General features: G+C 38.3%; 1 protein-coding gene across 2 annotated transcripts; it reads right to left on the bottom strand.

The window, feature by feature from the left end:
* Window positions 1–1,738: 1,738 nt before the first annotated feature.
* On the bottom strand, window positions 1,739–16,110 carry gcna (germ cell nuclear acidic peptidase). Of its 2 annotated transcripts, none has more exons than XM_082178353.1 (13): window positions 16,027–16,110; window positions 14,701–14,817; window positions 14,512–14,626; window positions 13,285–13,351; window positions 11,612–11,661; window positions 11,466–11,532; window positions 11,305–11,384; window positions 9,972–10,274; window positions 6,814–6,979; window positions 6,178–6,325; window positions 5,226–5,361; window positions 4,945–5,149; window positions 1,739–2,323 (listed from the first exon to the last, which is right to left on the bottom strand). In XM_082178353.1, the coding sequence occupies exons 2-13, from the start codon at window positions 14,788–14,790 to the stop codon at window positions 2,092–2,094; spliced, it is 1,659 nt and encodes a 552-aa protein (XP_082034479.1). In that variant the 5' UTR covers window positions 14,791–14,817; window positions 16,027–16,110; the 3' UTR covers window positions 1,739–2,091. The 2 variants fall into 2 exon arrangements, with proteins under 2 accessions (XP_082034479.1, XP_082034478.1); XM_082178352.1 differs by having other exon boundaries at window positions 14,701–14,834.
* Window positions 16,111–20,177: the final 4,067 nt, after the last annotated feature.

Raw genomic sequence — 20,177 nt, forward strand, 5'->3', positions numbered from 1 at the left:
TTTAAAAATAGAAGCTTGTTTTATTTTATTTTTTAAATAATTTGTATTTTACAAAAAGATAAAAGATACATCGATGCTTCATTTGAAATGGGAATTTGGAGGGGAAATGTTCTTAATTTTCCTGAAATAGCTGCGTTTACATGAACCCTAATAATCCGATTGTAATCTGGCTTGTTGCAGTTTATAAAAGTAAAAATAAAAAACATGTAACCACTTCAATCTGAATGAACTGACCCGATTTAAACGTCGTTCGGATTGGGTTTCGACATTTTCTAATCCGTTTGATGGAACATGTAAACACTCGATCGGATTGAAAACCGAAACGGTGTGTGATGTGGACATGGCGTAGAGACGGACGATGATGTCATAAATGTGAAAGCTTGTTTCCGCCACAGAATAAAACATTTTAAAAGATAACGGCGACTTTTTATCTCACTATTGCGAGTTTATATCTCACAATTATTCTGACTTTATAACTCGTAATAGCGACTTTAGCCTATATCACGCAATTCTGAGATAAAAAGTCAGAATTGTGAGATAAAAAGTTGCAATTACCTTTTTTTATTTTTTTTATTCTGTGGTGGAAACAAGCTTAGGCTACTTAACATAAATGATTGTCATGTCCATCTAAAATTCTCCTTCCCCTCATCGTCTGTGAAACAGTGCAGGACAACACTGTCCCATCAGTCCTTGCGTCCACAGATCCTCGGCACGATCGGGGGTGTTGTACTGAAGCACTGCACAGCAGATCACGTGCTCGTCCTCTTCACATTAGGACCCGAATTAGATCAGAATTAAGTGGGAAACAGTGTGAGCACGTCAAAATATCTTGTTACATAAATCACACGTCAACCCGATCACTTATTTCATGTGAAAACTATGTTCGGATTCGTCAATCGGAAATTAAAGGTGTCCATGTAAACGTGGCAAATTCAAATGTCAAATGTATTTTTCCACATTCACTCATATATATATTATAGGCGTACTTTATATTTATGTTTCTGCCTTGTTAGAGCATATATCACTGATTAAACCTGTTGAACGATGATCTTCTTCAGGGATGTCTTCTCTGTGCCTGGGCTTCACACACACACTTCTCTGTGCCTGGGCTTCACACACACACACACACACACACACACACACACACACACTGCAGTTCTAGTAAACGCGTCGCTACTGTGATCTGTGCTCGTGTTTTTCCTTTATGCACCGTATACCTTTACAACTGGTTTCATATGTTTTGTATTTAAGTATATTTGAGATGCTATTTAAGTATTATTTAAAATAAAATAAATTGTATTAAGCTGGTGATGACTTTTATTGTCAATTTATTTCCTTGCCCAGTTTTTAATTATTCAGTATTTTATTTTTGATCAAAGGTGACAATGTTACTAAAGATTTCTATTAAACACTGTTCTTCTGAACTGTGAAATATGAAGAAATCAGAAATATGATGCAGCACAATTGTTGATAATCATAAATGTTTCTTGAGCATCATATTAGAGTGATTTGTGAAGGATCATGTGACACTGATATGAAGACTTGAGTAATGATGCTGAAAATTCAGCTTCGATCACAGGAATACATTACACTTTACTATACATTACGAGTTATTTTAAAACATATTTCACAATGTTCAAATAATCAATCAAATAAAGGCAGCCTTGGTGAGCAGAGTACCTCAACATCTGTTTATATTCAGTAATGTGCACAGAATAAAGAGGAACGAAGGAGAATTAAATAACTCAATTGTTTATTCTGAAAAAAATAAAATAGACACATCCAAACACAAATACAGCAGAAGACAGGCATAACTAGCCAACGAGACACACAGACACAGATAAAGAGGATCACACACTTCCCTTCGGTCTCGAGGTTTAACAGCAGACAGGAGTAAACGAACACGGCTCATGTCATCAGGCCTCTGTGGCCTTTATCCAGAATAAAATCATTTCACAGTATAAAACAAGTAAAACTGAAGTGATATTTCAAGTAAGTTGACACTGCATATGAACAACTCAAACTATGGTTGGAGGTATTTGAGATTCGTGTGTGTGTGTGTGTGTGTGTGTGTGTGTGTGTTATCAGAGATCAGCTCTGACTGAGACGTGTCTTGCTGGCGAAGTCGGCGCTGAGTTTGCGCATGACCTCTGCGTGACCCTGTCCTGCGAGCTCCTGTCTGGCTGAGCTGTAGTTCTCCTTCACGAAGCTGGCGAAGGGTGCGGGCGCGCGCGGCTTCGAGGGCGTCAGCAACACCAGCTGTCCGGTGCACAGAGCACACACAAACTTCGTGGTGTCCAGAGACTTAGAGTGGCGGCCGATCCTGTGAGGGACAGAAACACACACTATTAGAGGCAGTCATCCATGTGTGCAGGATCAAGCACGAGCCAGACTAGCGATTATTTTAGTAATCGAGCGATTATTTTGGCGATTAATCGAGCGACTATTTTGTCGGTTAATTTGTCGAGTTATTGAGTAATTGCTTTTTTTGTGATAAAAAAAATAAACCCAAGCATACAATGACTTAAGGCTGATTTATACTTCTGCGTAGGACTTACGCCGGAGCCTCTACGCTGTAGGCAACGTGTTGGTTTTCATTTATACTTCTGCGTCGTTGTCCGCGTTGACACGCAATTACACTTGCAGAGGGAGCATGTGAAACCCGAGGGAGTGGTCCTAGCAGACCAATCACAGCGCTTGCGTCCGCGTAGAGTTTTTTGGAGAGGTGCACGTCAGGGTACGCGCGCTACACACAGCCTACGACGTAGCTACGGCGTGAGTTCGACGCAGAAGTATAAATTGGGCTTAAAAATACATATTAAATAACAATGAGGCAATAATAATAGTTTCAAATAAAGTATCGAAATCAAGTAATCATATTATAGTTTTATAGAAAAACACTTAAAATTCACAATATAATATAATAAAGACAATCATCTTGTGTACATGATGTATTATAACAATGCCTGCAGAGGCGCCGACGGCCTGGTGATTGTTGTTACACTTTACAGCAGATCAAATCCTGGTTTAATATTGGCCAAATGATATTTACTTAATCTTTCATATTTGGCAACTTCTTTAAAATAGAAATACTACAGCCACTGTAATTTCTTCTTTGTAATTTCATTTAGAATTTGTGTGCTGTATATACATTATATGTATGTGTACTCGATGTACATTTGTGTGTAGGTTTTAAATGTGTACTGTTTGTACTCATTTGCATAGCTTTTGAATTTATTGTGTTGTATGTACACTTGTGTGTTTTGAATTTATGTTCACAAAATATATATTTACATTAAATTCTAGGCTCCCAAATATTTAATGTCTCATTTAAAAATATATTTGTTGAAACGTAAATAAAATTGCATTTACAGGTCACCTGACGCACATAAGTCACATGATCATTCTTTAAAGATGAGGCAGTATGCTTGGACAGAAGACCAGACAGATTTCTTCATTAAACTCATAAAACACAAAGGAATTACAGGAATTCTGGATTCTAAACAAAGAAATGCCACAATTTATCAAGAGCTTGAAGCAGAAATTAGGGAGAAACACCCAGTAACACCTCATGTGTCGCTCTGAATAACACACACACACGTCTCCTTCAGTTAACAATAATGGCTAGTGCGGCGGCTGAGATATATGTAAACCTACTAACATCCGTTGCCATGATGTCTGGAATGATTTCAGTCGCATAACATCAGGTAATGGAAACGGTGTCCTTTCTCAGTTTTTTTATCGACATATACATATATATATATATATATTAGGGGTGGCACGGTTCACAAAACCCACGGTTCGGATCACGGTTTTAGGGTCACGGTTTTTCGGTTCTGTACGGTTCTTGTTATTTTTTCTTTTAATCTTTAACACTCCAAAAATGTGCTTCAACATTTGATATATAGCTTAATTATCTAATTATTTATTTATTTCATAAATGGGGCATGTTTGCAAAACGCAGCTTCTCATTTCCCATTTTGAAGTAATAGTGAGTGAGCGGTCACTGTGAGGAAACTTTCAGTGGCCCTGGAGGTCCATCCATCTGTAGTGAGAGCTACGTGGGCTGTGTCGGACAGTTCTTTGTCATTTTCTCCTCGTGTCTCGTCATCATAGGCGTAATTTGCGGGTGGGACATGTAGGCCTACCCACCATTTTTTGCCAGGGTTGATATCTCGCGGCACGGATGTACCAATACAAATAAATAAAACATCTCCAGTTAACTAGCAAATTATTCGTTTCGTTCGTTTGTTAAATAAAAAGCAATCTAGCCCTGAAATTAGTTTTTTTAGTGCTCGTTGCCGCTGCGATCAGTGGCGCTGATACAGTGTTCTCTTGTGGCTCGCACACACGCCGCACAGTCTTCACTCGGACGCGCGCTTCAATCCGTTGAGGAGACTCTATTCGTTTCGGTGATAACACAAAACAAAATTCACACAAATCTGTCCCTGCTTGATTTACAACCACTGATAAACAATCGGTTTTGATAAAAAAAAAAATATATATATACGAGTGAGGAATAGAACTCAGAACCTCTGACACGCTTGGCAAAAGTTCTGCCACTGGACCATTAAAGTACATACGTGAAACAGTCGATCTATGTATTTATTCACGTGAAAAAACAACATATAGTGGAGTAGATCTCATTAAATGTCTAAGTAAACCCAGTGTACTATTTAAATCGATTGCGGGACATCATAATGTTATTCTACATACATCTGATTTAGCATTGTATTAGCACGGGCACGAGGCTACATTGCGCATGCGTCGAACCGTGCGACGCACACACGCTCCGAACCGAGACAAGCGAACCGAACGGTTCGGATGTTTTTTCATGTACCGTGCCACCCCTAATATATATATATATATATAAAAAAGGTAAATGTGACAGTACCATAAAAACATGCCCAATAGCAGCAAAAAGCAGGAGAGTTGAGTACTCACGAGTTGTTACAGCGGTTACACTGGTACTGGTACTTGTAGTTGATGTCGTAGCTGTGGCAGCGGCTCACCATCGGGAGCTCGGGATGAGCCAGCATTGCTTTACGGGCATAAAGCCTCCAGAAGGGCCCGTGGCCGTCACGAACGCCGTTTATCAGCCACGTGGCAGCGTGACACATCTCATGGACCAGCGTGTCCCGTAGACGATCTGTCGGAGGAGACACATGTTTACTGCCAAGCCTCTGTGGAGCTGTTGAGTATCTTACAACGGCGAAGACAAGCACCTGCAGAGTCGCACACTTTGTCGGACAGCTCGATGCGGGCGTATCGTGTCCCTGTGCCGCGCTCCTGGCCCGAGACGCAATACCCCGCTGTCTTACGCATCTTCTTGTTCCATGTGACAGACATGTCCGTGGGAAGCTGAGGGGAGGGAAGTCATCTTTGAAAGTAATGATTTTAAAACAACCAGAGACATTTTATTCCCCATTCCTCTGCCCTGCATCTTCAGGGTTTCGTTTTAGAACGCATTCTGTGTGAATCTGGTGGTTGTCGCCGTTGGTCAGTGTCTGTTGGAACGGTGTAAATAAGCCTAAAAGTGTTGTGACTAGTTACCAGTGAGTATGATTGAAAAAAGTATAATTTATGAAAGAAATTGACCCGCGAGGGAAAGATGTGTTACAAAGTGCAAGGGAATGAAGGTTAAAGCATGTTATTATGCAGTGGCAGATGGTTGATTTCTGGCTCAGGTCAGAGGTCACCCTCAGGTCTCTTTAATATTCTGGATTAGTGGTTGATCGATACATTGCCACGGCTGACATGGAGTGCGTTTACATGCTCGTTCTTAACCCGATAACGCTTAAGCCGACAACGTGTGTGATCATGTAAACACGTTAAACCATTTCCCTTTATCGCCATAAGGTCATAAACAGCTTAAGAGTAAACCAATTGACTGTTGGTTTTCGATCACGAGTAAGGACAAAGTCCATTTTTTAATAATAAAAAAAAAAAGTTGTGACTGTTTTTCTTCTGAAAACATCATTGCCTGCCTATTGACATCGACTGATACACTGCCCTCTGGTGGACAGAACATATACAACTTAAGTTTGATACTAAAATAGGTCTTACTGAAGGAATTTTAATGGTCAAAATATTATTAATAAATATTCAAATATTAATAAACAAACGAACTTCGAATATGATTTTTGGGCAAAAGTCAAAGCCCTAGTTCACATGTACCTGACTGTCAAACACGCTGGTGTTGTAGAGCTGGAAGAGTTTGCAGGTCAGCTCCTCTTTCTTCTGTTTGAAGCTTCGGCAGAACGAGGATGATCCCGGATCAGCCAGAGACTGCAGGAAGCATCCGGGAGTTTTACACACCAGCGCTCTGGCAAACGGGAACAGAAGCGTATGAGCGTCATCATCCAGTGCTGGCGGCATGTAGGGTTGGGGTACCGAAACCCGGTGCCAATAATGAACCGGTATGTAACCGGGCCGAATCAAAACGCAGATTTCGGTGCCTCATTTCTGTGCCACTTAAAGGTGCAGTGTGATAATTTTTAGTGACATCTAGTGGCAAGGTTGCGAAATGCACCCAACAGAAGTTACGATGGCCGACAGGAAGTGATGTCGTCGTCTGAGACAGCAGAGTAGCCAGTTCAGAAATTAGGTTTCTTTTCAAGGATAAAAAGTAATATTGCATTTCTGTCAACAGATCCTCCTAAATATCACACACTGCACCTTTAACGTCATCCACCATCGTTTTGAGGCTCTTTTTTTTTAGTGTCGATTTGACACCGGTATCGTGAAAAACCCGAACGACCCCCGACCCTGATGACGAGTGTGTGGCGCTCAGATGTGGAGGTTCATCAGTACCTGCTGCTGGGAGGAGCTCTGGGTTCGGTTCGGCTCACGGGTCTGATGACAGGACTCTGGGGCACCGGGGTCTGGGTTACTGACGCACCTTTACCTGGTGCTGGGTTACCAGCTCTCTTACCCACGGCAGATGGTGTCGACAAACAGGGAGGTCGTGGTTTGGGTTCTACATGCAGAGAGAAAACAACAAGAACATAATAAAATAAGAATACTTAGTTCAGTTTGCAATTATAGCTGGAAATCATTCAGATATAATGACTGCTGTGAACTACACTACACTACCAGTCAGAAGATTTGGATCGGTTCAATTTTTTATGTTTTTAAAAGAAGTCTCTTCTGCTCACCAAATTCATATTTTCTTGAGTATCAAATCATCATATTAGAATGATTTCTGAAGGATCATGTGACACTGAAGACTGGAGTAATGATGCTGAAAATTCAGCTTTGATCACAGGAATAAATTACACTTTACTATATATATATATATATTCACATAGAAAATAGAAGGTTTAAATTATAATATTTCACAAATCACAACATTACTGTTTTTTTTGTAATTTTAATTAAATACATGCAGCCTTGGTGAGCAGAAGAGACTTATTTTAGAAACATTTAAAACCTTACCGATCTAAAACTCTGAAACGCCTGAGCCGAAGTCCGTCATCAGAATGATTTGGTTTAATTAGGTCTATTTAATTCCCTCCAGAAGCGTCTCACACAGGTGTGTTCCCGAACACCAGCATCCGAACGCAAGAGAACATGACAGCGGTTATTGTGTTTCGTCTGATGCTCTGAGACACACTCATTTATGATGGAGGGGAAAGAGCCAGATTGCAGAAACTTCGTTTTATTACTGATATTTTGCACCAGTTTCCCAGGAAGTGACGATTTTGTTCTCTTGGACAAATTGTTTATTATTCGCAAAAGTTTTATGTGATATTCCAATTTTGCGCACAAGTTAAATGTGCAAATTTGAATGTAAACGATAAACGCAGTAAACCGTCTCTGTACACACAGCACATATCAATCAACCCTGCTCTATAAATGTGCTTGCGAATCCTTAATATAGCCCTATTCAGACGGGATTAGCTTAACCAGGGTAGATGGAGTAATGTAATTTTAACACAGGACGTCTGTAATATTAAAGGGGTGGCATAATGCCCTTTTCACAAGATGTAAAATAAGTCTCTGATGTCCCCAGAGTGTGTGTGTGAAGTTTTAGCACAAAATACCCCACAGATATTTTTATATAGCATGTTAATATTGTCACTTTTTGAGGGTGAGCAAAAACGCACCGTTTTTGTGTCTGTCCCTTTAAATGCAAATGAGCTGCTGCTCCCAGCACAGGGGGCGGAGCTTCAAGAGCTCGTGTCCTTTTACCTCACACACACATGCATTGAACATTTCAAAGACGTTTAGCCTTTTATGTTCAAACCAAAGTCGGACAATGATGGAGAGACTCAAGAAGAAGTGACAACATGTAGAAGCAACAGGACATTTCTGAATGGTTAGTTGATGAATGGTTATGTTGCTGATGTGTAGTTATCTTCTAGGCATTGATTAGAATATTCTGTCTTGATAATCTATAAATCGCGTTCCGGGGGCGGGTTTATGCTAATTCTAGGGTTAGTGATGTGACTAACCCGGGAGGAATGTGGTGTAGTCTCTACCAGCCGTTTGTTGTAGTCCTTAAAGTGATTTCTGTAAAAGCAAATATCTCCCTTTGCTATGAACTTTGAGCGTTGTAACTTTGCAGATGTTGTTTATGCTCAAACAGCAACATTACACACTAACTAAAGTTAGAAAAGTCAAATCATAATCAACCACCTCTTTAAAGGCCGATTCACACGGGATAAGAGATCTCAGTAAAACTAGCAGAAGTGGGAGAGTAACACACCACGGTCACTCCTGTCGTCATGTGTGTATTACGCTGCTTCCTGATATCATGTGTGCAAACACATAAAACCTATATTTATATAAAACAGTTATGGTCCAGTTGAACGATGTATTAACTTCAGAGTGGATTGTGTTGGTAATAGACACTTACCCAACGCTAAAAGATGTTTCGTGCCTCTGACAAGTGCTGTCGGTCTTCTCTCGGATCTGATGGTGTGTGTAAAACACTTGAGTTTATCCCAGCGTCTAGAACACAACTGAACGCTTCAAGCGTCTCCATACTTGAAAAAACGCGGAAAACTACTTTTAAACAGGAAATGATGGAATATTTACGTACATATTTACAGCGGGTGTATTTGCACGTGATCAGTATCACCTGAGGTCATTTTTCCGGACCATTTTACTGAAGGTAGAAGTCACAGTAATCTTTACTGACATTGTCCGATGCAGAATCAGAATACTATGCAAACCTCCAATAACTAAATATGTTAAATAAAAAAAATTAATTCATTTAATCTCACTTTATTGACCAATGTACTTGCTTCTGACCTTCCATGACTTAGTCAAACCATAAGCACAAATAACCATAGATTTTTGGGGGTTTATTGGTAAAGTGTTCTCCCGCAGATGTTTTGTCAGACGTAAAAGCGTAATTTTGTAAAAAACGAAACAATTGACGCGCCACGTTAAACACTGTCCGACCAATGAGATTAGCGCTTTTGTTCACGTGCCTGGAGCTGCTGAAGTTACAGTTCTTGGCATAGACGTAATAAATATTATATCTATGGTACTTGGTGGAGCTCAAGCATTAAACGATCTTGCCGAGCACACACTGATCGAAGACGACGACGAAGAGGAAGATGCAACGAGGCCAGATGAATGTAGAGCTGCTGGTGTCTGAACTCAAAGAACTTTATGACAAACGCCACAGAAGTTACAAAAACCTTGAGAAGAGGGAGGAGTTATGGAGAGGAATCGCAGATCATATAGGATTCAGAGAGTGAAGCATCACTCGCCGCATCGCCAGTGAAAATCGCTTGGGTGTGAACACAAAGACGTGCTGAAAAACGCTGATGATAAGCGCGTGCAATAACCGCCCCGGTGTGCACAGGCCTTAACACAATACTTCTTAAGGGAGTAACGCAATATTGTAATGCATTCCTTTTCAAAGTAACTCTCCCCGACACTGGTCACTGTTGTGCGTCACTCCTTCATGAGAGAGAAGCAGACTGTGCTGGTGTGTGTGTGTGTGTGAGCTGTACCTGCAGGCGTCCTCGGGCTGGCTTGAGCTCTGCCTGCGAGAGACTGGTTCTGCCGGACCCGGTCCAGTAAGGACTGGAACTCCTCTTCAGAGCTCCCGGTGTCGTCTCTAGCGCTGGGAGTCACAGTCACCGCCGGGACACAAGGCTTGTCCTCTCGGGTGAGTCTGGTCCTCCAGGTGCTCCTGATCACAGCACTGCTGTCCTCATCACTGTCACTCAGGAACACTGGAGGATCACAGCGGGACGGGGGACGTCTCTCGCTCTTCTGGACGGATTTAGGAGTTCTAGCAGGCTTGGCTTTCCCTGTACAGAAGCAACAGAACAGGGTTCATATATATATATATATATATATATAAAAATTAAAAAATTAAAAAAACTTGATATAGTGGCTATGTTATATTAAAGGAACAGTGGTGTGTGATTCATGAATGAATAATTCAGAACGGTTTTCAGAACCGGATCAAAAGATTCAATAAAATGATCAGACTCAAATAAGCATTCGTTTATAAATATGATGGCTAGACATCAGAAGCAAATCCAATTTATATTAGTCCCCCTGTGGTGAAAATCCAGCTTTTAATGTAGTTTATGTGTCTATGTGGTGTTTTTAATATGCTTTAAGTCAAAGCATGTGTAAATTCATAAGTCGACAGCATTGCTGAGTATTTTCTCCTTAAAACTGCTGTGAACCAAAGACAGTCTCAAACACACGATTGAAATCGCGTAGAAATATCGGTGCATCTGTAGTTTTAAGGGATAGAATGATTGACCACAGGGTTGTGTGTTCAGCTGTCGGCACGCATACAAAGACTGAGATATGATGTGCAGTTTGTGCATTTCAAAGTTGGCAAGACACAGAAATGTATCTTTTCTTCCCTAATGTGACGTACATCCAAGCGAAACACTTCCGGAACAAGAACAGATTCAGATTATTTTATTTAATGCCATGTCAGCATTCAAAGCTATTTTCATGGCAAAAATTTTATTACAAAAATACAAATATCATATAAATACAATAAAAACAATACAAACAAAAACAGCAAGTCATATTATAAAAGATTTTTTAAAATTAACATATGATAAAAAAAAATCCAAAACCTTTTCAGGCATAATCTTATTAAATGTGTCTCTGGAACAAGAACAGATGTAGGAAAAGAGATGTCGCTGATAGAGGGAGGGGAAGTTATTCTGATTGAAGATTACCAGGAACATGAGTTTAACACAATAATGATGATGTGCACCGATACATAAATACTGCTAACATGCCATTAAAAAATAAGATTGTCAGTTTTGATTTCATGGTGACTGTAAGCAAACTCAAAGATGAGCATACCTTTAATAGCGGAAGAAGGCTTCCTCTCAGCGACAAAATCATCATCAGATGAAATGATGTCCACTATGAAGCGCTTCAGACTGAGGGGTGAGATAATAATAACTGATGATTGACAGGTATGACGAGTGCTGGTATACTGAAGAGCTGTAGTGTACACTGACCTGTCATCACTGCTGCTCACTGACTGAGATCGGCCTTTGGTCTTCGGGGTTTTCACTCGATTCAAAACTGGAAAGAACAAATTTGTAAATGTAAAAATGGTGTAAAACATCTTATTTGATTTGAAAGCGGTTGATAAAGAACTTACATATTTCAAATTCATCATCACTATCTGAAGACAAACCTGGAATCGGTTCTCTAGGAAGAAAAAAAGGTGATTTAGTTTGATGTGATGTCATGATGTGAATATAGTGAATATAGAGTATAGGCACAGCAAGCAGGGAGTCTCTATATTCACCATAATCTCTACGGCCTCCAAGCGTTATGGTCTATTGTCTATATTACAGCACAATTCACACAGAAATCAGTGTTTCAGATCAAGCAGTTTTCTGATGGTCAGGGCGGCCATGTGAATGAACCCAGTGTGAAATCTGCATTGGGGAAATCCTTCGCCCGCACGCGAAACTCCCGCACACAAGGATTCCTATCGAAATGACTGGATGAAAGACCCTTGAACAGTTGAAAGACAGTGATATTATGTGACCGTAGCTTTATTGCTTTTATAAAACATCAGTCAGTAGATAACACTATTAAAGAGGATCTATTGTGCGTTATAGCGAGGTCTAGTTTCAGGCTCTACTAGAACAGGTTTTCCTGCTTGAATGTTGATTATTCCTCATATTCTCCACTGTTGCAGCTCCTCTCTTCCCAGTCTGTCAGGAACGCTCTGGACTGTGTTTCCCGAAAGCATCGTTAGCCAACTTTAGTCGCAAGTTCAGCCGTTATCAGCAGTTCAACGAGTCGGTGTTTCCCGAAACCATCTTTCTAACGAACATTCTCAAACATCATCGCAGAGTTATGTGTGTGTACGACAGCTCTCCTGTGGTTAGAAGCAGAGTTTCTAGTTTACATGACATGTGGACTCAATACATCCTTATCCTGAGCAAAATAAGCAAGCTGACATTCAGTACAATCTGTGTCTTTTATTAGAATACATACAAATGTGAGTTAAGTCGTTTAGTTTGTCAAGAGATTTAAAGCGTTGTTTCTGAAGAGTGCGCGTGTGTGAACGAGCTCTAGTGCGTAAGAACGAGCCTATGATTGAATCTGGAAATAAATCTGAGAATCAAAATCACTGAGAAAAATGAGAGATAGTCCTCAGATGTCATGTCTGTAATTTATAGCAAAACATCTAGTGTTAATTAGATCTCAAACAGATTCATTAAAAGTAGTTATTACTCCACCACGTGCGTGACATCATTAACCAGCGTGATTGAACGACCCATTTGCAACAGTACGGTTTCAGGAAACAGTCGTGACTAGCTAGCTGATTTCTTTGGTTGTGAAGCAGTGAGTTACAGCGCTGTACGGGAAACACACCCCTGATTAGTTCCTGTCTCTATGAAGCCCCTCCTTCTGAAAAACACACTGTGCTCTGATTAGTCGGCTGGAGCAGTGTGTTGTGATTGGTCGAGCGCTTCGAGTGTGTTTGGGAAATGTCCCGCCCCTTCCCATAACCGGCAGTTTAACACACTACTAACTAACTCAACCAGGCCCCGCCCCTTTATTCTGCATATTAATTATAATGAGGAATATTGTGACGTTGAGTTCGGAGAAACTCAAGACTACAATGGAGGCGTTTCAGGAGTTCAGAAACACTGACACTGATATAGAGAAGAACTCAGGGCTTGTTCACGCTCAAACAGCAACCTCACACACTGAAGACAGATGAACATGGAGAAAGCAGAACAGTCCCTCTGCCTGCTAGGTGCTATCATGCTAGCATAGTAAAGTATGTTTCAAATATATATAAATGCTCACCTAGGCTTCTGGGCCGCTGATGCAGATTGCTTTAATGTGGATTTTGGTGTAGCCTTTGCAGCAAGAACTGGAGAAATAAAAATCAAACACAAAATTCATGAGATTCTGAAGTGTTCATCTGATGGACACTTTACTATCCCATGAGGCAACAGGACAGGGTTTCTGAACGGCAGTGAAGCGACACAATCACTGCTGGTCGATCACATGACAATGACAACCTGGTGAGTGTAGTGTGTCCAGATTACACTCATACTATATGGCACATACTCTAACGATCGTGAAGTAATTACTTATTCAAAATCAGTGCCTATTGATCTCAGACACAGCTAGAGCCTTTCTCCACTACACCGCCGTTCAGACACAGCTAGAGCCTTTCTCCACGACACCGCCGTTCAGACACAGCTAGAGCCTTTCTCCACGACACCGCCGTTCAGACGCTCGGGATCACTCAGAGTTTTAATGTTTTTAAAAGAAGTCTGTTCTGCTCACCAACGCTGCATTTATTTGATTAAAAATACATTTTATTCCTGTGATCAAAGCTCAATTTTCAGCATCATTACTCCAGTCTTCAGTGTCACATGATCCTTCAGAAATCATTCTAATGATGACGATGATCAAGAAACATTTACCATTATTATCAGTGTTGAAAACCTCTCAGGATTCTTTGATGAATAGAAAGTTCTATTTAATTTATTTGAAACAGAATCTTTTGTAACATTATACATTTGTACTGTAGCTTTTGATCAATTTAATGCATCCTTGATGAATAAAAGTAGTGATTTCTTTAACCGTTTTCAACATTGATAATAATAATGAATGTTTCTTGATCATCAAATCATCATATTAGAGTGATTTCTGAAGGATCATGTGACACTGAAGACTGGAGTAATGATGCTGAAAATGCAGCTTTGATCACAGGAATAAATTACACTTTACTGTATATTCACATAGAAAACAGATGTTTTACATTATAATAATATTTCACAATATTACTGTGTTTTGCTTGTATTTTTAATCAAATAAATGCAGCCTTGGTGAGCAGAAGAGACTTCTTCTAAACACATTAACACTCTTAGCGACCCCAAACCTTTGAACGGCGGTGTGTACAGTGGGGAAGTGTGTACAGTGGGGAAGTGTGTACAGTGGGGAAGTGTGTACAGTGGGGAAGTGTGTACAGTGGGGAAGTGTGTACAGTGGGGAAGTGTGTGCTTTGGGACGCAGTCTTACACTGATCGAAGTCTTCATCATCTGAAGTCAGTAGTAGGTGTTCCTCTGGAGACTGATTCTCCTTCCCCGAGCTGCCCAGCGCTGGACGCCGGCTCTTCCTCAGGCTCTTCCTCAGCTGGGAGAGAAGGACAGGCTCTGGTGAGACGGGTTGTTTTGTAAGAGACGTACATGTTGATTATAAGCACTGACCTTCTCTTCAGCTTCATCAAGACCCCCGTCTCTGTCCCAGCCCAGCTTCTCTGAGACCCTCTGAAACAGAGACACGGTCCCGGGATCCATCGCCACCGGAAGACTGCGGATCGGCTCCTGAACACGACACACTCCTGAGGTCACGTAACACGTTGCATTGAAATAGATGAATAAAATGTACAAAATATTAGATGCGAGATAAATACAATATATTTCCTTTTTAAAAAACGAGTAAAATGTGATTGCATTGAAATGGATTAATAAAATTTATAAAATATTAAATGTATGTCGAATACACTACATTAACTTCTAAAAAAACGAGTACAAATATTTGTTTTTGCATTGAAACGGATGAATAAAATTTATAAAATATTAAATATATGTTGAATACAATACATTAACTTTTAATAAACGAGTAAAATTGTGTGTTTGCCTTTAATCAAATTAATAAAATATTAAATATATGGTGAATACAATACATTAACTATTAAAAGACAAGTAAAATTATGTGTTTGCATTGAAATAGATTAATAAAATTAATAACATTAAATATATGTTGAATACACTACATTAACTTTATTTATGAAATAATAAACTTTAACATTAAAAAAACGAGTACAATTATTTGTTTTTGCATTGAAATAGATGAATAAAATGTAAAAAATATTAGATGCGAGATAAATACAATATATTTCCTTTTTAAAAAATGAGTAAAATTGTGTTTGCATTGAAATGGATTAATAAAATGAATAAAATATTAAATATATGGTGAATACAATACACTAGATGAATAAAATATAGGATAAATACAATACATTCACTTTTAAAAACGAGTAAAATTATGTTTGCATTTAATAAAATGAATAAAATATTAAATATATGTTGAATACAATACACTAGATGAATAAAATATAGGATAAATACAATACATTCACTTTTAAAAACGAGTAAAATTATGTGTTTGCATTAAAATAGATGAATAAAATTAATAAAATATTAAATATATTATGAATACACTAACTGTAAAAAAAAACGAGTACAATTATAGCAGTATTATACAATACAACACAACATTAACTAATACAAAATTGCTAAAGCTGGAAATCTATGCAATAATAGATAATAAATATTAATATAACATAAAACTAGAATTAAACATAACAAATTACAACATTTATGAGCGTTTGATATCTTAGTGAACACATGTCTAACGTTTCTGATCATGTGTGTGGTTTAAACAATCGAGCATGTGACAAACGCACACACTTACTAACAAACCGAACAGAAGTTCAGCTTTAGCCAACATGTTTTGTTTGTTCAACATACCTTATAAAAGCGAGGTTTTTCTTCAGTGAAATAAGCAGAAGTGTATAAGCTTTAGACCATCAGCTCAGCGCACTCAACATTCAAATCCAGCCAACCGGAAACCGTCATCAGTGTGAGGAATCAAAACTTCCGGTCTCAGCAGCGCTCCTAGAGAAGGGTTTATAATTATACAACACAACCCTACATCTTCGCTGATTTGCAAAAAGGCCTAATATTTCATTAATAATTAATTTAATAAACAAAAAAATTACATCACGAACCGTTTTTTTTTTTTTATTATTTTAAGACTTTTCTAATTATATCTGATCAAACGTTTCCGTTTTAATGACAGAAAGTGTCTCATTTAACTTACAATCTGCAAAAGAATGGGAAAGTATGCCCAAAAATGCCCAATTTACTGTTCATATCTTTACATAAACACAAGTTTATAAGTAAATAAGCCGTTTTCATATAATCTATAATCTTCTGCCGCTGTTTGAACGTATAAACACAGATGTGGCAGAAAACATCTGGCTCATGCTTGCATTTTCTGGCCATATTAAATATTGTCATTGTCAGCTAATAGTTGTAAGCAGGGTATAGTAGTCTTCAGATCTAGTGTGACCCACTACAGCAGCTCATCAAGGGACAGTCAGGCTTACTCTTTTGGGATCAAATTAGGGTAGAAATGTAAAGTACACCGGGGCTAAGAGAAAAATATGTGTTTGTGTTGAACATTGATGGAGCAACAGATTTTGTGTAAAAATAAATCATAAAAGTGGTTGATTTTGTTTAAAAATCGTATTAATGTAGGCTATATGATGTGGCGAGGAGGGCCTTTTCATTACAGTAGTAAGGAGACTTTCTAACAATGAAGATTCATTGAAAAACTAAATGATAAATTGAAAATAAATAAACACAAAAATAATATTTCAATCCTTCAGTAAAAACGATTTCTATCAATAGTTATATTTACACCAGACTGCAGTTTAGCCACGAGTGAAGTTTAATCAGAAGTTAGTGTTTCCCATTTTCCAAAGAGAGACGACAGTTTCTGTGCAGGTGAAATATGTGTAGAAAACAGAACAAATAAAAGCAAAGTACATTTCACGTAGGCTATAAATATTCTCCAGCAATTCTGCAGCATTTCTATCAATTATGTAGGCTATAATAATGCAAAGACCTAAAAATATGATTAGTTTGTTTTTAATAGTTTTTAAATGTCAGTTTCATTCCAGAAATGTTTAAAATGTTTTGAGTTGACGCCAATTTTAAAATACATGTTTGCTAAACTAGAAATATTCTATTTAGTCCAATATTTAGAAATCTAATGTGAAGAGTGTTTTCCACACGTGTCATATTACTAGAAATAGTCAAACTACTTACTAAACACTTTTATTCTGAGGCTGCAAAGATAAAAAAATTTAAAAATCACTGGATTAACTGCATTTAAAGCACACATGAAATCAAGTTTTTTATTCGTCAGCATGAAACGATGATCAATCACCAGATGCTGGACATGCGGATTATGACACACAATAATCTTTAAAATGTATTTCCAAAGTTTCTAACTGAAACGTTACAGATATGCATGTCTAGATGGATGGCACTGAATCTTCAGGATCTTTTCTTCACATGTTTGTCCAGCTGTTGTCAGCCTGTGAAGTCATGAACATGTAGTTTAGTCCTCCTCACTACAGACTGATGATGTGTGTGTTCTCAGTGATGACTCTGACTCATCACACTGGATCCATGACCTCCTCATTACAGTGATGTGTAGATGGACAACAGCACGAATGAACACAGCTAAACCTAGATCCAACATGACAGTGTCTTTCTTCTGACATATTGGATTACATAAAGGAATGACCATATAAACATTTCTTCTTTCCCCCTCCCCCTTTTCTTTCAGATTGCTAAATGATTGATACGTCTGTTGCTCCCCCTGATGTCTGATCGTTCGAACGGATGTTATTTTGTTATATCTAAAAAGATAATAAAAAGTTGATCACCAAAAATTTAAATAAATACAAATTTTGCTCACAAACAAGTTCTTTGCGAGTGAACACACAGTTTCCCGGCGAAACAAAGGTTTTGAGAGAAACCCACAACACTTCTTGCGGGAACACAAAAGCGACAGCATCTCTCTTCCCCCATCCAGGGTCCGGACCGGGACTAACCACACTCCAGGACTTCTAGCACTACTCTCTTGGCTTTCAAGGACAGAGATCTCACTCATCAAACTATATCTTTATTAGCTTTTCAATTATAAAAAAGGTAAACAGACAAACAAAAATAAACTAATAAAACAACAAAGTGCAGCACATGCGATGACTGCGATAACTTTGACTGAAAGGATCCTATGACAAACACATCGCTTTCCTTATTCAAACTGATTTATTGTCATGAATATATGATTGAGCTGAAGAATGAAAGCTGTATCAAATAGGCTACTTGGATGTTTATGAGCAATATCACACTCATAACCATGAGAAACGGCTCTATATCTGTGTAAGACGGGCTTCAGCATTCATTCTGTGTGAAAAGTATTAACACTAATTAAAATGAAAACAAATGTAAAATTAATGTTACATAATGAAGAGTTCAGATGCAAAAGCCTCTAATAGTCCAGGCAAAGTAACTCATTTTGGAGACAAAAATAGAACTAATTGTAAAATAATTTTTTTCAGCTTAGATAATTTCTATGAGGTGTCCAGAACAACATACTAAAAGTCCTAAGAAATCCTAGTTGAGGAAATATGTTAAATTCTCATCAATCCGAGATGTGTTTCAATAAGGCCAGGCAACAATACACCCCAATGGGGCTATTTTTGTCCTTAACTCCTATCAAAATGAAACTTTACACAATGAAAGTACCCATGAAAAGTAAAAGAAAATTGTATTACAAGTTTCTTTGAAAATGAATTTGAATATGCAAATGAGCTATACACTAATCAAATATGCCCAAAATACACCCAAATAGGCTTAATTTTTTCCTTTACTCCTACCACAATAAAACTTTACACAATGAAAGTCAAGAAAAGTAAAACATTTTGTATTAGAAGTTTCTTCGAAAATGAATTTGAATATGCAAATGAGCAATATACTAATCAAATATGCCCAAAATACACCCTAATGGACTTATTTTTTCCTTTACTCCTATCACAATCAAACCTCACACAGTGAAAGTATACATGAAAAGTGACATTTTTGTTTTACAAGTTTCTTTGAAAAATCTATTTTAAATATGCAAATGAGCTCAACACTAGGCCTAATTGACTTATGGCCAAGAATACATAAAGTGGGAGAGAGGCCGCACTATGCTTAAATATATTTTTATTTGCAAATAAAAATAAAAATATATTTAAGCATAGTGCGGCCTCTCTCCCACTTTATGTATTCTAATTATCTAGGCCAGCACTCTTAAAGTTGACAAGTATACACATTGAGTGAAGCCTGCTCCTATCCACATTTACTTATGGCCAAGAAACCATAAAGTCACAAGTAGAAAAAACAGGGGCCAAATAACACATTCATGTCCATTCAGTAAGTTAACCTATGCATAAACAGTCACTTGCCACACTTATCTGGGTCACTTGCCACAAAAAGACTTATATTGACCTTAAGAATTGATTGCACAATCTTGCCTCCAGTTGCTTTCTAATTTTTTTTTTGCGAACAAGCCTTACCTAATGACATTCCCCCACAGATAACATCAGAAGAAAGTCAGAATAGCCATCTTTGTCATTAGTAACGTGGTGAGATTAAATTTTGGGCTGGTAGATTTACAAATGATTGGTATTGTTGGTAAGATTACGAGATTACAGGCAGAAGTCATTCTTACCAACTAAACGATTCACTCTCACACAGAAGACAGATGAAAAACCAGATAGACACACTTTCCAGACATTCCAGCTCTTTAAAATAATTTTGCCAGACACCAAAACTGCTTCTCTGCAAGTATTTCAGAGCAGGCGGGCCACACATCAGACTTCCACCGTTTGTAAAGTAGCTTTGCAGTGTTATGAGAAGCTAAAGTAGCAACAGCAATATCTAGGTTAGTTAAAGAAAAACTAAAACTAAAATAAACTAAAATAAAAAAACACCAAAAAGAAACCTCCCCTGTTGTTGCTGCCTTGTTGTGGTGGAGAGGCTTGTGTGCCTCCGTGACC

This window comes from Leuciscus leuciscus (genome assembly GCF_965113295.1).
Source record: "Leuciscus leuciscus genome assembly, chromosome: 8".
NCBI classification, from domain to species: domain Eukaryota; kingdom Metazoa; phylum Chordata; class Actinopteri; order Cypriniformes; family Leuciscidae; genus Leuciscus; species Leuciscus leuciscus.

What these genes read in the sequence shown, in the direction of transcription:
- gcna (XM_082178353.1), bottom strand. Translation starts at nt 14,790, where the DNA reads ATGGATCCCGGGACCGTGTCTCTGTTTCAGAGGGTCTCAGAGAAGCTG. An exon ending in GTGAGCAGCAGTGATGACAG is followed by an intron (nt 11,385 to 11,465) that starts GTCAGTGTACAC and finishes CTCACCCCTCAG; the next exon opens with TCTGAAGCGCTTCATAGTGG. An exon ending in CAGCCCGAGGACGCCTGCAG is followed by an intron (nt 6,980 to 9,971) that starts GTACAGCTCACA and finishes CTCTGCATGTAG; the next exon opens with AACCCAAACCACGACCTCCC.